This window comes from Balaenoptera musculus, chromosome 9 (assembly GCF_009873245.2).
Source record: "Balaenoptera musculus isolate JJ_BM4_2016_0621 chromosome 9, mBalMus1.pri.v3, whole genome shotgun sequence".
Taxonomy (NCBI): domain Eukaryota; kingdom Metazoa; phylum Chordata; class Mammalia; order Artiodactyla; family Balaenopteridae; genus Balaenoptera; species Balaenoptera musculus.
In genome coordinates this window covers 68,849,076-68,869,119 of record NC_045793.1, presented here as the reverse complement: position 1 = coordinate 68,869,119, position 20,044 = coordinate 68,849,076, and the positions used below count along the sequence as shown (strand labels likewise).

General features: G+C 33.5%; 1 protein-coding gene across 6 annotated transcripts in view; it reads left to right on the top strand.

Annotated features, from left to right (window-relative positions):
* DGKB (diacylglycerol kinase beta) overlaps nucleotides 1-20,044 on the top strand; it is a 706,264-nt gene that overhangs the window by 240,983 nt on the left and 445,237 nt on the right. For 4 of the 6 annotated variants that reach the window (XM_036862743.1, XM_036862746.1, XM_036862742.1 and 1 more), the window contains one exon: nucleotides 18,717-18,749. The exons of the other annotated variants lie outside the window; for them this stretch is intronic. In XM_036862743.1, the coding sequence (XP_036718638.1) occupies nucleotides 18,717-18,749 (33 nt within the window). The remainder of the gene's footprint in view (nucleotides 1-18,716; nucleotides 18,750-20,044) is intronic. 6 annotated transcript variants of the gene reach the window in all.

Here is a 20,044-nt window from a genome sequence, read left to right as displayed (position 1 = left end):
CAGATAAGAACAGTTCTTTTATTTACTGTAATTTAGAGTCTGTTGGGCAAGACAGTCAGGCAGGTTACATATTATGGTGAAGTAAATATTAACTTACTGAAGCTTTAGTGAAGAGAATCTTCATCTATCCTGAGGGTAATTCAAAGAGTAAATGAAAACTTTCTTGAAGATATGATGCCTGCGCTGAATCTTGAATAAAACAAGGATTTGGCCAGCAAATACAAAGTGAACTTTATATGAATAGTCTCCGAAATAAGAGTACAGAGTGAGATCTTGAAACGGCAAAATGTTTATTAAGTCTTATGAGTAAAGGTGAGGTGTGGAGAGACAGGCAAGAAAAGGTCTGAGATGGTGAAAAGCCTGACCTTTCTTGTCAAGGATTTGGGCTTTATCCAGTATAAATAAGAGACTACCTGATCAGATTTGTGTTTTAGAAAGATAATTCGGCTAGCAGTGTGAATTACAATAAATTTAAAGCAGGGAGCAGAGGCGATATGAGAATATAATCAGTGGGTTGTGAGGCAAGTAATCAGAAAACACCAACAGAGGAAGAAAATGAGGGAAACAGGAGAGAAGATTGTAGCAGAGAGCAGAATATTAGGGTTTGATGTGATTTCAGACTAGATTAGTTCCAGAGGATGGTAAAGTCCATTATGCAGCCGTGGATCTGGGTGGTTCAGCTGGTTGCAGAGAGGAGGGTCACTAGGTGTTAGGAGGTCAAGGAACTCTGGGCATGATCTATTTTATCTTGTCCATAAAACCACCTGGGATAATTACAGGGTCTTAGTGGAAAGGTTCTGTATCACAGTAATGAATAAGAGTAGAGGGGAGAACTATTAGATTCCATGAGTCTCAAATGATAAGAATTTCTACTTTGGGGCTGGAAGAATGATGATTTTAATGCAAAGCCAAGCTAGTCCATAAAAAACAAAACAAAAACAAGCAAACACAAAACGATCAAAAAAATAGAACAAGTAATGTTTGAGAGAATGAGCAACCTCGGAAGTGGTATAGGGGTAGTGGCAGTGACTTAGAAAGAAAGAGGATAATTTGTTTATTTTGAGCAAAGTTTCCAGAGACCCCAGTGAAAAGTTTTAGAAATGAAGTATGGAAGATCAATTGAAGAGAAAGAAAGCAGAAGTAAGCATGGGATGGTGAGAGCCAGAAAGGATAGAAGACCAGAAACTTAAGTTTCTAACATGAACTCTAGATTTGTAGGCAAGTTATTTCAAGTGGTTACAGCCTGGTGACAAATGATTTGTGTCCAGAATATAAAGATAATTTATATAAACCAATGATAAGCAACAAACAATCTAATCCAAAAGGGCAAAAGATCTAAAGAAACATTTGAATAAAATATACTTACACAAATCACCTATAAACATATGAATATATGCTCACCATCTTTACTAGTCAGTAAAGACTAGTGCATATTTAAATCTCAAGAGATAACACTACACACCCATCAGGATGATTAAGATAATTAAAAATCCTAAGTTTGGAAAGGACACGAAGCAATCAGATTGTTCATACTTTGCAAGTGTGAGAGTGAATTGGTTCAACCCAATTAATGCTAGCAGTATACTGTCTGTTTCTGAGTCCTGGCTTTTTCACTAGTTTTATGACATGAAGCAAGTTATTAACATTTTGTCCCTATGCATTCCATTTGGAAAATGGAATTAAGTGAATTAATTCATGAAAATTTCTTAGAACTGTGCCTAAATATAGTAAGTTCTCAGTCGATATCATCTAATATTACTACTATTGTAAGCATTATGTTGAACCAGAAAGTGAATTTTAACCCTTTATTAAAAGACTACTTTGCATTTATTAAATAAAATTTATAGAAACAATATAAAATGAAAAGGAAAAAAATTTTCAGTCTCTAAAACAGTTATATAGGAACCATTATTAATGTATAAATAGAACCACTATTAAAGCTTACCTCTTGATTTTTAAATGTATATTTTGGCATTTTTGTAATTAAACTTGACATATCATGTGACACCCTATTTTTACATTTAAACTGATATCATTAAGTGCTTATGTATTTCTATATACTATGTAACATCACTATTAATGGCTGCATAATATCTCATTAGTTGAAGATATTATAATTCAGCTGAAACAGTGTTTATATTTAGCATGTTTGCAATTCCTTATTTTGATCTCATAAGTAACACCTTAGTGAACATCTTTATGAGGAGTGGCTTCCCCAAGTTACTCTCTAATCTATACTGGAAAGTATCATTTTTTCCCAAAATGTACTTATTTGGTTGTTCAAATGAGTCAGATTTCACAGTTGTTTAGTTCTTTCTGTACTATAAACACATCTCCGAATCAGGAACACAGTGCTTGAAATGAATCCTAAAGCCAAAAGTTAGTTTTACAATAAACTATTAATTATTTAAACATTTAAAAAACTAATTTGGTGGATTATTTTATCTTACTTTTAAACAGACATAATATTATCAGAATATACAGTAAATATAGTGTTCATTGGCAGGAAGTGATATAAAACAAAGAATATGTTCAGCATTGTGCTTCTTTTGGACCAGTTGTGGTGTGTTCTTCCTGGAATACTTTCTCTTATTATAATACCCTATATTACCTTAAATTAACCTTTAAGAATGCCAGCAAGACAAATGATAAAACTTGTTAGCTCAGAGTAAGGAAAACAGAACTATTGAGAAAATATAAATTTTAAGCATAGTCTTTAGATCTGATTCAAATGATTCCAGTTCTACCTCTCTCTCTTCTTTACTGTAACTCTGTAAACTTGGCCAAGTGATGGTGTTGCTGAAGCAGCAATCTATGTATCTCTAGGTATAACACCCTCAGAGAACCATATGTCTACATTAACTTTTCCTCTTCTTCCGATCTTGCTTGCTCTTCCACTATTATAAGAATTCTACTAAATTATGCATTGTAGATATGGTAAGTCTTAAATAGCATAGAGTATGTTAAATCTTTCCTTCGAGCATGTGTTTACTCCTCAGTGATGTCAGGGGCCTGTTAGGGAGTGGAAGTATAGCATGCGTTTCTTTCTCACGGTCCAAGGATTATGGCCTCTTCGTGTCTTATCTTTCACTTACCCCTACCGAGCAACAGTTAATAATGACAACTTCAATACCAAACATCAGCTAATTAAAAGAGGGAGGGAGATATTCGAATTCTCTGTAATTCTGAAAGTTGGATATTGAATTCTCAGTAACCTTATTTCCTGAACTAGTTAGAGAGCTCCCAGAAGTGAGGAGAGCCTGGTGGAGAGGTGTGAACAGTTGGCTAAGGTTGTGACTTGCTGCACTGAGCTTCAGGTTTTATTTAACATCCATTTCAGCTGCTTCACCCTTCTTTTCCATTTACCTCTTTAACCTTAACCACAGTAACTGAAGTCATCTATTTTCTTGAAAATTCTTTATGTATGGTACCATGGGTTTGTGCCTATGCAATTTTCTTTTTTGTCTAAAGAGTGGGATAAAGCACATTGTCAGTGCTCAATAATGTTTCATCAATGTCATTACTTAATATTCATTTAATTAATATTCATTATAGATCAATTCATAATTGTCATCAGAGTAATGATAGGCAAGAAAGAATCTCATTTTTTCCCCATATTTTGAAACTCTAACTCAGACTCAATTTCATGGTATTATACATAAAGGATACCTGCTTTTTATTTATTTTTTTAAGTATGTAGAATTAAATTCTGAATGTTCTTCTATTTCTTTGCCTATGATTTTCTGCTTCAAAAATCCAGTGAAGGATATATTCAGCACTAGAGAGCGATATTGTTTATAAAATATGTGTAGATCCATTTAGGTTGGGCATAGTCTTCCATGTACATATACTTTAAAGGCACATAGTGAAAGAAATCTGAAAACACCCCAGCATCACTAAGTGATGATTCCATCATCTGCATTGTGAGATGAACCATTTATCTGTTACATTGTCTTAATTAGATTGGTTTTATTGGTTTATAACCCATCTTTATGCTAACCTAGGCTATATTATATAGAATATGTATACCCATAAGCAGGGTCTAATATAAAAGAAAAAGTTCATATATCATGGTTAATGATACTTTTTACCTAATGAATATGGTAGAATTCTATTTTTAGGACTCTAAGTAGAAGCTTTAGTTTATTTTTTAATAGGGCTAAAAAAATATTCCTACAAGCTTCTGTGATATTTTATGCTTAAAATGTTGCTGTATCCAGAGCAAGTTATAATAATTTTTTAAGGAAACAAACATGTACTTTCTTGGTTTTGTCATGATTTACAGAAGGTCAAAAACAAAAGGCTAATGTGACATAAACTGGAAGTTCAGCTAAGTGAAAATCTGATAGAGATCTAAAACATGTAGACACAAATAAGCATTATCGAAAGAAGGATTAAAAATATTCAAAATTTAAAATCTATGAAATAAACTCAAACAAAATAAAGAATATCATATATGTGTCTGATTCAAAAGTGAGGATGCAAGATTATCTATTAGTGAGTTATTCTACAACTTATTACCAACAATTTTCAAGGCAGCTTATGTGAATATACAATAAGCAGCAATATAAAACATAATAAGTTTGTGCCAAAATTAAGTTAGACTTAGAAATTCATATCACAGTATCCTAAAAAGTTGACAGAAGTGGTTTGCAAATTTGTCCCTGAGTTTCTTAGTAGCCTTTGGAAAGGGGGGGAAATATTGGCTTGACAATTGTTTTAAGTTGTGAAGACTCATTCACTTAGAGGAACACTTTTTTCTTGTTACTGTTATTACTAAGACCCAAGATTAATTTTTTCCATGTGAAATTGTATTGGTACGGGACTACACTTAAATAATATTGCTATAATTGGTATAGTATTTGTTCCCTTTGGTTTTGCTTTTTTGTAACAACTGTCATGCAGACTGATGGCTTATGCCCAAAGTGCATTTTAGTGTAAATAAGTACCTATTGCCAAAATAAAGTAGTAATAATTCTGCAACAAGAAAACAGAGAAACATGCATAGCAGTTAAAAGTTAGAAGTGTGTCATACATGAAGATTCATTGCAGCAAGCAGATGAAAATGTTAATAAATTTACATGACCAAGAATACTAAAGAAAACATCTCTTTCACAGTATACTGATTTGAAAGGGATATCTAGAAGGTTAAGAAAATATGTAGAGAAAAAAGTAAAGCCTTATCAGAAACTAAAATGTATCAGTATCTGAATAGGGAAAAATCAGCATTGAGAACAATTGAATCAGTATTTGGAGGAGAAGTTTAAGAAAATCTCCTATAGTGCAAAGGAGAATGACAACAAGGTGGAAAGAGACCTTGCTACCCCTAAACAAAAAATTAAAAGTATTCTCTTAAGTCTAAGTATACTGAAGAAAATCAAGTTGAACTAAAAAGGACCTACATTTCCTCACATTCACTCATCTACTTAATTCAATTTCTGTGTAATATTTTTTGCTTGACAAAATGATTCCAAAGTTTGCCTGGAAGAATAAATGTGCACAAACGTAAATTCTGAGAAAGAAGAGTAGTAAGAAAAGACCTGTTTTAACAGATCTTAAGAATATGTTTACTAAAGTGACAGTGATCAAAATGATGTAATAATGGCTCTAGGAGATACAAAGAACTGGTAGAAAGTCTAAAACATATTGAACTCTATGTAATGGTATGGTATATGATGAAGGTCGCATATCAAATCTGGCAGGGGCTAGTGGAGTTTAGGGGTGTTGAGATTACTGTATAACCATATGGGAAACTAAATTAAGATAAATTCTGCTTTACTCCTATTCCAAAATAAATCAAACATGGATTGAAGATTTAATTTTTGCCTTTAGAAGGCCTTTTTATCTTTTTTCCTAAAAAAGAGAAATAAAAGGTTGACAGCCTTGGTCAATCAAAAATTTCTTTAGAAAATGGTAAAGACCAAACTTTACAAATCAAGATAAACATAAGCATTATAACAAAAAAGCCCTGTTTTGTAATATTAATGCAAATAACTAAAAAATAGTTTTAAAACTTAAAGCTTAAAAATATTCAAGACTATCAAACTGAAAAATGAAATAAACTTTTTCCGTCCATTTTGGCAAAGGTTTTTTAAATGGTAATACTCAGTGTTGGCAAGGATGTACAAAATCGGCTATTCTCATTAAACATTGGTAAGACCAAATGACCCCAAACTGTCATAAAAACTCCCAAGTATACCTTTGTGTTGGTATTTCTGCTTATACCCCCCAAAGAAAGATTGGGGTTAGTGCAGGGCAAATATCCAGATCTGGTTTCATTACAGTAGAAATAAATGCTTTATATCATTCACATCTTCTAAGTTTTAAATTTTGAGTTCAGTAAAAATGAGTCCCTTCACCACTAGACATTTAAGAATAAATTCTACCTTGCAAAGGTAACCTTTGTGGTTTTAATGATTCCATATGAAATGGTGGTGCTCATGAAGTATTTAGATACATGCTTTCCTCTGTTTTACTATTAAATATAACTTGTCTATTCTCAAATTTCACTTGAAACCTGAGCCAGAATTGATATATATATAACTTTTTGTCCATACAGCAGTTTCATGCATAGTGCAGTGATTTTTGACTCAATCCTGTGTTCATTCCTTAGTTCAACCTGTTTTCCCTTTATATGGAATAAGGATAGTTTAGTTCTGTGGGAGACCTCCATGCCCACTCCTTGCTATCCAGTCTAGAGGATAAAATCTATCATTTTAAATTCTGTTCCTAATACTCATAGGAGCTTTCACCAATTCCTTCTCATTTGCCCAAGGAAACCCAAATTCTGGAGGAATACAGCTGATCACCTAGTGTTCTATTCCCTATGACGTTACTCCTATTTCATCCCAACCACCAATATTCTCAAATTATTTCATTTGGTTACCAGTTCTCCAACATCCTTGAGTCATCCAAGGCCCAAATTCCTCCAATTTCTTTCATTTGAGCATTTTCTGCCCCTCTCTCTCCTAGAACTCCCCATTTTTCTCCCTTTATGGCATTAGTCACAATCTAATAATATACCTATCTGTGAGCTTCCAATTGAAAAAACTCAAACAAGGTATAGTCCAACATGCTCATATTAGGTAGCATTTGACAGCACTATAATTTGAGTCCAGTGCTTGAACTTCTCTGTTTATACCCTTAGTTACTTGTCTGTCAAAGAACCCATACCAGAGGAAGAATTGTTCTTTCTCCTGTACAGTGTTATTTTCCATATTTGTGTATGATGTGGTCTTTGCCTGCCTCTTAATGTAGCCATAAGTATATGCAGGTGTAAAGATACCTTCACTGTGTCAAATTTCTTCCTTCCTCTTCAACCCACATTATTCTAATTTCTGACTGTAAAATGAGTCTAAAACTATTCTGGCCATCCATCCTAGATCCAACAGCACTCTTTTTAGTTGGATTCCCAAGGAGTAGAACGTGAACCGGGGATTTAGTTATGTGCGATATATAAAGAGAGGAATGTTTCTTTATTAAAAAAAGAAAATCTTTAAGGGAGGAGGAAGCAGAAGAGGAAAGAGGCAGGCTTTGAGCAAAGAAGTGGTCACGGAGAGAGTTTAAGCCTTGGCCTAAACCTTGGGGGCTCTGGCACAAAATCATACCATAGGATTTTTCTTAACTTAAAACAAGGGGCTGGCATTTTGTAACCCGTATCAGTCATTTATTAGCCGTGGCCTCCTGCAGGATAGGTGGTGCTCCCTGGAGAGCCTGCTGCAGTGAACAAAGGCTAATTCTGCAGAAAATGGGACAGATGGGAGTTCTCAGCACTGGACACTCAGAGCAGCTGAGGGTAGATTCCCTGGCCAGGTAACTAAGGATCTGCTTTGGACTACCAGCAGCATCTACTAGACACCCTTTCCAAGAATGATCTTTTTTGAATCCCCTGCAGCATTTGACAGTATTTGAAATGTCTGGCCTCATATGTCTGTCATCTAAGACATTTCTACTAGCTTTTCTTCTACCTCTTTGGCCACACTATCCATATTGCTAAATTCCTAGTCCTATTTCTGTTCTTAAATATGTTTAGGTTTCCATTTTTTAACTCTATTCTAATGTCATTATGCTCTGTATAAATTACCTTATCCAATTTCATGACTACAACTACCACCTTTGAATATATCTAAGCTTGTTCTCCCTTACACCCTCCAGATCCGAATACTCAGCATCACGTTGTAAATTTCCTCTTGGGTATCCAACAGAGATCTGAAAGCCAGCATACCAGGAACTGTACTGAACCTGTTTCTTGTTGAACTGTTCCCTGTGCTCATGGAATAATACCACTGTCATTCCTATCACTCACACTAAAATGGGGTATCTCTTTATCTCTAGCACCTAATTCAACTTGACATGTAGTAGGTGCTCAACAAATATTTCCTGAGTTCATGAATAACATTTAGTCAGCTCTTTTACTCCCAACAGTCATCACTCTTTTTCCTGAGTCAAGAAGAAAATACATCAGACAGTGATATAAATATTAAATACAAATCAAAATGAATATGCAACAGGGAAGCTTATTTTTTAAAATCACTGATAACCCATGATAATTGAATTTTATTGTTATAAGCTAATAAAATTGAGTTTAAAGTGTAAAATGATGAGATAATATTAATGAATGTCAAATTAGCATTGTGTTTAGTTTCTGGAGTAGCATTTGAAGTATTTTATACTTATTACTAAATTTTGAAAAGCTTGTGATTGTTATGTTGTTGCAGTAATATAAAGTATCCAATAGATGGTACTGTAAAATGCCTAATATTTAAAATAAAGTGATATTGCAGGTAGAGAGTTTAAATGAACAGTTCAGAATTCTGGGGAGAATTAAGACATTTTCCTCTGGATATTAAATTATATTTAAAATCAGATTTTTAAAAATATAGCTTAAGTAATACAGTAGTCCATGTGAAATATTATAAATACTCTCTTAATTCTCAGAAAATGAAAACTGATGTTTACTACAAGATGCAATTTTAAAACTGTTGGTATTATATTAGAAATTTTTTTGTTCTTCTTGTGGTGATTACCATTAGTAAATGTGGTGTTTTAGTTAATGTTACTCAGATCACAGCATTTTCAGCAAGCAACTATAGTTGCATGTCTTTGTTACTGAAGTTCTAAAAAAACTTTTCATGTTCAGAATAAATCAGACCTGTCTGCAATAATCTCCCTTCTTGCTTAGCAAGAGTGAGTTCATTATTTCTTTCAGTTTTTGGTCTTGCCTAAGACCAATCTAATATCTGAATGAAACATTATACCATTTTGTAAATATAACATACATTCAGAACGTTTAAGAATATACAATTTTATGGAGTTAAAATTTCTTAAAAAAACAAGCAAAACTTAGCAATAATTGACAGATTGGTTGGAGTTTGCTTCTAAAGCATATATTAAAAAGAGCAATTTGTAGATGGCTTAATTTATCTTAGAGCTCATTCAAAATTTCCACTGCATATTTATTTATAAGTATGAATACCAAATTTTGATTACCAGAATAAAGTTCTATAAAACCTACTTCTAAAGCTAAAGATGTCTGAAGAATTATGCAACAACACAGAAGGTTTGAAATTCTCTGTATATCTTACTGTACAGAGATGCTACATAGCTTTAAAATTTTTTGCTACTGTTTATGATATTGCTCTTGAATAATGCTGAGTATTCCTTTGTATTATGGTTATTTATTAATTTATTCAATAAAATGTTATTGCATATGACAATATGACAGGTTTAAAGAAACCAAGATAAATAGTTTTTAGAAAGAATGATTTTATGTGAATCAGCAGCTTCCCATGGGACATGGATCATATGTCCTATGGCTTCCTTATGCATTTACAATTTTTTCCATGTTTTGTGTAATTGGAATGTGTGGTGTGATACCATGCATACTGTTAAAAAGAATATATTCTTAGGTGCATAGGAATCTTCTGCTTAAAGAAAATATGCGATTGAAATAACTTGATCTAGCCTGAGTAATTGAGGCTATTTTCTCAATTAAAAAAAAAAAGTAGTTAGTGCTTTGGTAAGTCTAGACTTTCCCAACCATTATGTCCTAAGCCAGATCAGAATAAATAGGTCAGACTTGTAATAAAAAGGTATGAGATGAACAACTAATTACCTGAATACTTCAAGTAAAAATGACTTTTGTCCACCAAATATGTTCCATTTGATGGTAACAAATTTGTAGATTCATCAGGGAGTGGTGAGGCCTTTGGAATTTTACCCAGATTCTTTAAGATGTTTGTATTCATTGTGTATTATGTTCTCTTCAAAAACAATGGCACACACTGACTCATTTACTCAGATTTCCTAGCATACTGGATATATGTAACGTTACATGGCAAAGTTCCTACTTGAGCTAAATGGGTTTAAATATAAACTGTGCATGCAGATCTCAAGTGATAGTCTCTTAATAGATATCAGATACTCTTTATCGCTGCCCTCTTTTATTTCAGTAACATTTTAATTAATTCACACTGATTGAATAAATGTACATTGAGACTTGTTTCCTAATGAGGGCGCATTTAGAGGAAAGGTTTTGCATCATTCTGATATCCTGTGGGTAATTATATTCTAATTATATGGTCGGGGGAAAAGAGTCTATAACTCAGTACTGATACTGTTCGTTGGACCCAATTAATTACATGCACATAATGAAAGTTCATGATAAGGTTGACTGGCAGTCAGTGTAAAATTTTAACTCAATTGAATCTAAGCCTAATGTGAGTACAGAATTGGACTTTAACCCGGTTAGAAAATGCTTTGGTGTGAGATCAGTGGATATTTAGAGGGGCGAAGGATGAGAACAAATCTCATTATAACTTATTAGTTTTTAAATTCAAGGTCTTTTCCAAGATTGATGAAAATGAAAACTTAGCAGCATAATACTTTAATTCTAAATATTATTTTTAATATTCTTTAATTACCTTCAGTGATTTTTCTGTATTTTAGAAAGCAGTGGTACACTAACGATACAATGGTACATTTCTAGAACAGGTTCGTATATTTGTTGAGAGAAAAAATAGGCATAGCAGGGAGTATTATTGATTCATTTTATGAATGTAAATTCAGTAGGTACTAATCTATTCTATTAGGGTGCTTTTTTTTTCAAACCACCCACTGCATTTGGACTCCTGTGCCCAAAATTCACAAACAATTATATATACACACACATACCCATAAATAGGTTACTCTTAATTATCTATTTGTGAAGTAAGAGTTCCAAAGAATAATCTGAAAAAATAATAAGACATGTATGTTTCATTTTGAAATGCATTTTGGAATTATTTGAATCTGATATTTAAGAATTTTGCAGTACTTCAAACACAAAACTAAAGCCATGGTCTAAATATTGACTCCCATCCTTCCTTTACTCGTTGTTTCCTTTGCTCAGATTTTGGAAGAGACGGTCTCTAAGATTAAGGAGACTGTCTTCTTCCAACCCTCTTCTCTTCTAAGCCTCTCCGCTCCCCCTCCTTTTGGTTCATTGCTTTCTGGCTTTGATCTCTTCTCCCCACCCCCTCCCTTTCCTTCCTTCTGTCTCTTCTAATAGCCCTCACATAGATGCTTTCATTAAAAGATAAATCTGCTGGGTCCCTCCTTATTAGCAACAAAAATATTTTCAGATGAAGAAAGTGCAGTCAGTCCTTTCTTGATGAGCCCTAAGCAGGCGGTGGAAATATTTGGGTTCTACAGTTAATAAAACAATTACCATTTATTGAGAACTTATTTGCTAGACATCCTTTTAATTCTAAAGGTGGGTATAATTATGATACTGCCTCTACATTTGAAGAGAGTAAAAAGCTTAGAGAGATTAAGAAATTTACCTAGAGTCACACAACCTGCAAGTGTCAGAAGCAATACCTGCCTTACACTGAATCCCATGTTTTAAACTTATCTTTTATGTTTGTGCTGCCACCCCCCCCAAAATTGGTGAGGTATGAAATAAATTTAGGGGATCTAGACCTTCAAAAAAGGAATGGGAAGAAAAATAATGAAGTAAAGTAGAGGAGAATGGAAATGAAAAAAGAGAATAATAGATCAGAGAGTGGCGCACACTGCGTAAGTTGTCTTTGTGAAATTATTTTACAAGTGTGTAAATATACAAATATTTATTGTGGATCACAGCCAGAAAGAAATTGAAGAACACTTCCGTAACCATATTGGCTTCTGATAATTTTACGAGACCTAACCAAGTAGGATAACATTTCTAATGGCTTTATTTCACTAGATGATCAAGTGGGCAAGACAATAACATTATTCTTGCTGATTGCTTTTATATGTAGAAATCTGTGTTTGAAATGATTTTAATATTGCTATTAGACATATTTTTAACATTTTTATTGAAAACATTTGGCACCACTTAAGTCTCCAAATGTCCACTGTACTTTCCCTGATGGTTCAATGTGCTTTCTTTCTGGACAGAGGCGTGAATGTTGAGGGAGCTATTAAGGAGGGAGCCTCACACGCCCTTTTCTCTTCAGTATCTCCTGAACAAAACTCTGCAAATATGCATAAACAATCACATTAACAAGAGTAAGAATAGAACATTTTTGTGAGCAGTTATAAGAGTAGCAAAATCATCTCAGTTAAAAATGTTTTTTATCTTTAAATTTATGTTGGTGCAAGCTTCAAAATTTGGCTCCAGTGAGAAGTGGTTAGGCAAAGGATGCTGGATAAGATTACAATATGTGTGTTTTCTAAAACAATTTTTTATTGAAGTATAGTTGATTTACAATGCTGTTTTAGTTTCTGGTGTATAGCAACGTGATTCAGTTTTATATATATATATATATATATATATATATTTATTTATTTATTTATTTATTTATTCAGTTATATATATTCATTATGTATAATGAATATATATATTCAATATATGTATTCTTTTTCATATGCTTTTCCCTTATGGTTTATTGCAGGATTTTGTTTTTAAGTCCTAAAATAGCATTTTTATTTTTTAATTTTTTTCCATTTTATTATTTTTTTAACATCTTTATTGTAGTATAATTGCTTTACAATGTTGTGTTAGTTTCTGTTGTATAACGAAGTGAATCAGCTATACGTACACATATATCCCCATATCTCCTCCCTATCCCACCCCTCTAGGTGGTCACAGAGCACCGAGCTGATCTCCCTGTGCTATGCAGGTGCTTCCCACTAGCTATCTGTTTTACATTTGGTAGTGTATATATGTCCATGCCACTCTCTCACTTCGTCCCAGCTTACCCTTCCCCCTCCCCGTGTCCTCAAGTCCATTCTCTACGTCTGCATCTTTATTCCTGTCCTGCCCCTAGGTTCATCAGAACCATGTTTTTTTTTAGATTCCATACATATGTGTTAGCATACGGTATTTGTTTTTCTCTTTCTGACTTACTTCACTCTGTATGACAGACTCTAGGTCCATCCACCTCACTACAAATAACTCAATTTCGTTTCTTTTTATGGCTGAGTAATATTCCATTGTATATATGTGCCACATCTTCTGTATCCATTCATCTGTTGATGGACACTTAGGTTGCTTCCATGTCCTGACTATTGTAAATAGAGCTGCAATGAACATTGTGATACATGACTCTTTTTGAATTATGGTTTTCTCAGGGTATATGCCCAGTAGTGGGATTGCTGGGTCGTATGGTAGTTCTATTTGTAGTTTTTTAAGGAACCTCCATGCTGTTCTCCATAGTGGCTGTATTAATTTACATTCCCACCAACAGTGCAAGAGGGTTCCCTTTTCTCCACACCCTCTCCAGCACTTATTGTTTGTAGATTTTTTGATGATGGCCATTCTGACCAGTGTGAGGTGATAACCTCATTGTAGTTTTGATTTGCATTTCTCTAATGATTAGAAATGTTGAGCATCCTTTCGTGTGTTTGTTGGCAATCTATTGCAGGATATTGAATATAGCTCCCTGTGCTGTACAATAGGATCTTGCTTTTTATCTATTCTATATATAATAGTTTGCATCTGCTAGTCCCAAACTCCCAATCCAACCCTCCCCGCACATATTTATTAGATATGTCAAGGACCAGTTGAAAAGAAAAACAATTTATGTTTCTTCTAATTGATACACTTGTCATACACTGAAATAACCTTTGATTAAAGATGTTAATAAATGCAATAATAGTATAAAAATCACTTCTGATCCATTTCCTTTTAAAATTTGTATTGTGTTCAGATGTGTGAGTGTACACACTTAAGGATGTGTGAAATCATAAAAGGTTAAAGAAATTATGAAGCTTCAATGTAAAAATAAAATTCATGGAAACCAAATACGTATTTAGTTTCTATACCTAGAAATGTCCTGGATACATTTTATTATCACGTGTGAGGAAGAAACAGCTTCCCCTCTTAGACTGAGGCAGTGCACCATTTTAGGAAGACAGTTGCTCTTTTCCCAAACCTGCTTTTCTGTCTCTCACTTTTTTTAATGCCAGGGATATCCAGTTATATAAGGAAAAGAAGCTGCTTTAAATAGTCTTATTTGACCAGTTTATGTTTATCATGACACTGGAAGTTATTGTCTTCAGCTACTCCATACTGATATCCAAGCCTGTCAGAACAGGTAATACTTTGTGGTTTCTAAATATTTGGAGTGTTCATCAACATTTAAACTAATTTTATTTCCAACTCGCTTAAAAAATGAGACATGGCTAAAAAGAAACTTTTTTTAAAAAGTTCTTGTTGAACCCTGCTGTTCTTTTAATAAGTGAAGCTTGCAAAAGGAAGCAATAGATTTGGATTCTGCCACTAACTTAATTTTCTTGGCTAGTCATCTAAACTTTCTGATTCTCAGTTTTCCAATCTGGAAAATGGGATTTCTTGTTTTACTGGGAGGATTAAATGAGACCATAAACATGAAAGCAATTTTTTAAAAATATGAACATCTTTATATAGGTAGAAGGTATAATTCTGTTAATTTTTCTTGAAATAACTGATGACCCTTTTAATGTGAGTACTATACTCTTATTATAGTTAAACTAAGTCAAACCTCTAATAATCTCTCCATCAAAGATTTTTTTCTTTGTCCTATGACAATTTGAATTAAATTGTCAATTTAAAATGATTACATGTTAGGAAATATGAAGACAAGAGATATCTCAATACTTAAGAATAATAGGACTTTTAAAAATTCTTGATATTAGGTTAAACTTAATAAGTGCCCTGAAGGCAAATGCATCTTTTAAACTAATTATCTGTACTGTGTATTCTATTTAATATTAAAATGATACTGATTAAATAAAATCAATCACATTCCTCTGTAGTCACACCTCACATTTGATTAAATAAAAAAATACACACTTCCTGTATTAATTCTGATTAAAAATACATTACATTTAGAATTACACACTCGTGATAATTTTCAAAAAACTGAAACATTTACTCTGTTCATCCTTGATATTTAAAAATTATACACGGAAGAATAAAAAAGAAGTATGTAATTTCTGAATTTGTTTTCTGTCAACCTGCTTCTTTTTCTTTTGCCCAGATGCCGTGGTTTTCGTATTGTAACTCAGGGTTAGGCTACTGAAGAGCAGGTTAATTTAATGTATACTCTTTGCCTACATATGTTGATTGAAAGTGAGCTCATATATATGTTCTTCTCATCTCCCTTATTCTTGGAATGAATTTCTCGTGTTGCTCTCAGACGGCTGAGGATTACTGGAGAAATTCTCAGAGCTGGTGGCTTTCTCTCTTACATATTTATTACTTCTAGTTCCAGCTGAGCCCTTAATTTCACTTGATCCTGTTACTCATCAGCTGCTTTCCCATTCTCAGAGAAGTAGTGACAAAATCGCTACTATTTTCTTACTTTCTTCATCTTGCTACCTCTCTGCCAATTTCGCGCTCTCTCCGTAGATAACTCATATCACCACTACTCTGAGAAAAACGAAGCCTGCAAACATGAATATCTGTAAATTACAGATTCTCTATGAAAGTGGTAGCAAAATGGCAGCCAGGCTTCAATTTCATCCCATCGTGTTTCTGTGGGGGATGCCTTACAGTGGGATTTTTATTATCCAACTTGGCACAGTCTTTGCCTTTTGTGGCATTGGGCCCATTTGTATTACCGTCTTGGCCCCTGTACATTTTTGCATTTGAAACCCCTGTGAATACAAACTCAGAACTCTTTTTCCATCATTAGACACTCCCTCAAAATGAACAGATTTGGAAAAGGCTGATACCTGACTATATGAACTTCTGCCTCATCTGAAACATTATTTTTTTAAGGAACCCCTTTTATCGTTTATCTTGAAATGGTACCTCTCTGTCTCTCTCTGCTTCTTTTTCCCAGCAACCTAGATGCTTACCTATATTTCTTTATAAGATGGAAAGGAAAAACCCAAACAAAGTTTTTGGGCAGCCCAATACGTGCGCGTGCGCGCGCGCGCACACACACACACACATGTTTTATTTCGTTGTAGAAACATTTCTGCACTCTTTTAGGAATAAGTGGATGTATAAAAAAGTTAGAAACGGAGATCAGTTTTTCTCCCAAATTTCATTACAAAAATTCTCAAACAAAATACAGTGAATACAGTATATCCCGAACCTATATGAAATAATTATTATTTTTCAATCATTCTTTATATATATGTATATATATATGACTATGTATGCATGTATATACATTTTTACAATATACACATAATATATAATTTATTAAGTTGGACCTTTTGAAAGTAAATTGCAGGTAGTAAGACACATCAGCAGGCACATTCTAAGATAAGAACAATTTTCTATACATTTACAATACTATTATCACACCTGAAAATATTAACTATTCCACAATATCAGTAGTTATTCTTTCTATATTCATATGCCCATAATTAGCTCAAAAGTATCCTTTATTGATTTATTTTATTTTATTTTTTTGGTGGTAGTGGTGGGGTGGACAGGAGCTATTTGAAATTCTTGCACCGCAATTGGTTGTTAGTCTGAATAATGTGGTAACTATAGTCTTTTCACTTGGCTTTCTATTGACTTGCTCTGTACAGACATATGCACAGTGAGCATTGATGCTTCCCAAGGTAGAAGGCATCTGAGACTCATGCCCTAGAAACTGCCTGATGGGCATCTTAGTTTGATTGCTTGAGAGTCCCTGGTCAATGGCATAGGATAGGATAAGGCACTTAATCTGGATGTGAGGAGATCAAATATTTATGTATTATGATAAAGATGAAAGGGCTACATTCATGTCTTTAAATGTTTATTTAGGTCTAAACTTCAACCAAGAAATAAGAAAAAAGAAGGCTGACCAGCTTTGAGCTGGTCCCCACTGAAGCAAACACAGACATTTTCCCCACCACCCTTTGCCCCAGGTGTTGTATAGACTGGCTTGGACTCAGAAGTTGAGAATATTACTGACATCAGAAGCTTTCAACGAAAGTTCTACCAAACCTGTTGTCAGTGCATCTGAGAAACAACAGCAATGGCCCTCATAGGCTTCTCCTGTTAATGGGATAGTTGACTCGGGTTCATCCTCCCAGACTTCATGATTTTTTTTACTAAAAATCTGTTGCTGCAGTATTTTTTACTTATATTATGGAAATATATTCTAAATAGGGTTGTATTCCTGGACACTAATTTTCTCTAGGGTCTTTTCCACTTTTGGGTGCATTGGATCCTTTTACTCCATCTCTGTACAAGCAGCCATGAAGCCTCACATGGAGCTATTTATTCTTTTGGGTTTTGTTCCCTTCCTGGAGTTCTACTGGGTAAGGGAGTAAACTAATAACTGTGCTCTCAGATCTTTCATTCTCATTTTGGGAGCCTCACACACATAGCTTGGTCCAGGAGAGGAAACTCAAATATACTGACTGCTCTTTTCTTTCTAGAGACACACAATATCTAAGGACTAGCTTCCCCTCCACCTTTCCTACTCCCCGCAACCAAGGAAAATCTTTATCTAGTATTGAGTGTGATTTATCACCTATTCTTCCAAATTTGTGTTTTATGTTATGAAGCCCCACAGGACACAGGCTTTTGGAGTTTGGTAACCTTTTCTCTGCTTCTTGCCAGAAAAAAACTTTCCCAATGTGACTTAGAAAAGGAAGGGTGGTGGGGAATTGAAGACACGCTGTCATGAAGACTGGTTTTAGTGTATTTAACCTAATCTTTTAATAATTACTCTCAAGTAGAATTTTGCTACTTATTTAATTATCTTTTTATTTTTTACTGCTATTAATGGAATATATATTTTTTATTTCCAGAATATCACAAAATAAAATCAGCACCATAAGCTATGTCTACATCAAAAGACACTGAGTATTTGTAGAAAGGATTGAAAGTTGGACTAGAAAGTGAAATAGTGGGCTGTGTAAATGGGCAACTTAAAAAATTAGTAAGAATAGTTTATGAAGGATAATGGAACTTGGAGATGAGTTCTCATTCCAAAATACGAATGTAATACATCAGTATTATTGTAGAGAGGTCTGTGAAGCTGGCCAAAGATTAGTCTACTTTAAGTATATGAAATTGTATTTTGGATAAGTAATTCTACAGTCTAATCCCCTCTGCATTAGAGTGTTCCTTATTTCATGAAAGGATTTTGGTTTATTAATGAAAGTAAGCAGAAAAATTATGACAAGGAAATGTATTTGTAATGTATTCATTTATTTCATACGTGTGTAGTGATATAAGAACCTTCACTGGTACTTGTTTTCAGTTTGACTTTTTTTTTTTTCAGCTTTAATATGAACTTCTCTTTTTTCAGCAGACTCTGCCCACTTCAGGAGTTTCAGTCCCTGAGGTGCGTAAGCAAAGGTTTTCACACTTGCAATTATAGGTCATTTATATATCTCGTATTGTTATAAAGAACATTTTGGGCTGTATCAGTGACATACTAATATTAATTTGTATGCTTTATTTTTTCTCATATTTTGATATTTGGAATTGGGATCTTTGTATTTTCATGATGGGATAGACTTGCAGCCTTTATAATCAACATTTGTGACAAGCATTAGGGAAACAAGAAGTTAAATGGCACAAAGTATGCAGGAAAAAATAAAGGTTACTTTGCAGAGTTTTGACCAGTGTATAAGAATAGCATTATTCCTCTTTCTCACATTTAAACCTTGCAGAAAACCCACAGTTCACTCCTCTAAGCCATTAAAATGTAGCTTTCCATGATAGTAAATTGAGAAACTCTTGCTCACTTTGAAGTCCTCATCACTTTTAAAAGAGTACATCTACATTAATCACTTAGCATATGACATTGCATAGAAAGTCATTGGAATATATAAAATAAAAAAAATAAAATATAGTCACAAAGTAAATGACTTTGATTTTGAAAATAAATGTAGGCATTGCCGCAACATTTATTTTCAGTAAAGTGTTAACTTTACCTTTTAATTAATGAAGCAAAGCCTCCACATTGTTCTGTGACAATATCCCATTCAGTTGCTGTTATCTCTAAAGGATATCCTCAGATGGTATTGTTTCGCTTGAAGTTATAATTTGAATCTGCTTGCTTAGAAAATATTACTCATAATATCAGAATACTATATGAGTATGGTTTATTTAGAGGATAGCATAATTGCACAAAAATGTAATAACCTCTCTTCCTTCCCCCTAAAACATTTCCTAATCAGTGTAGACTGCCTCATTAAAATTTTTTAAAATTTCATTTTGTAACCATAGATATACTTACAAATATACTAGGAGCTATGCTTGAAATATAATGTTTCTACTCTAAGAGAGATATTAACCTGTTTTTATATTCTTTAAGTCAGTTGATACCATTATTATCATAATTATTATAAAGTAGACATGTTAAATTACACACTGAGGTGACAAAGGTATTAGGAAAGTTTATTATTTAGGCTAATTATTTAAGTGTCAGAGAATTAACTTTATATGTTAAGATCCTTGAGTTTATTTTTGCCCCTATCATAGCTCATCAAATGATTAACTGAGAGATTTAAAGTTTTCTCTTTAGACTTGTTAATCTCAAAATGTCTCCCATATTTAGTTAAATAATTTGTATTATTATAGATTGAATAAATAGAACAAAACTGCTGTTTTCAAAACATGCTTTTTTTATTT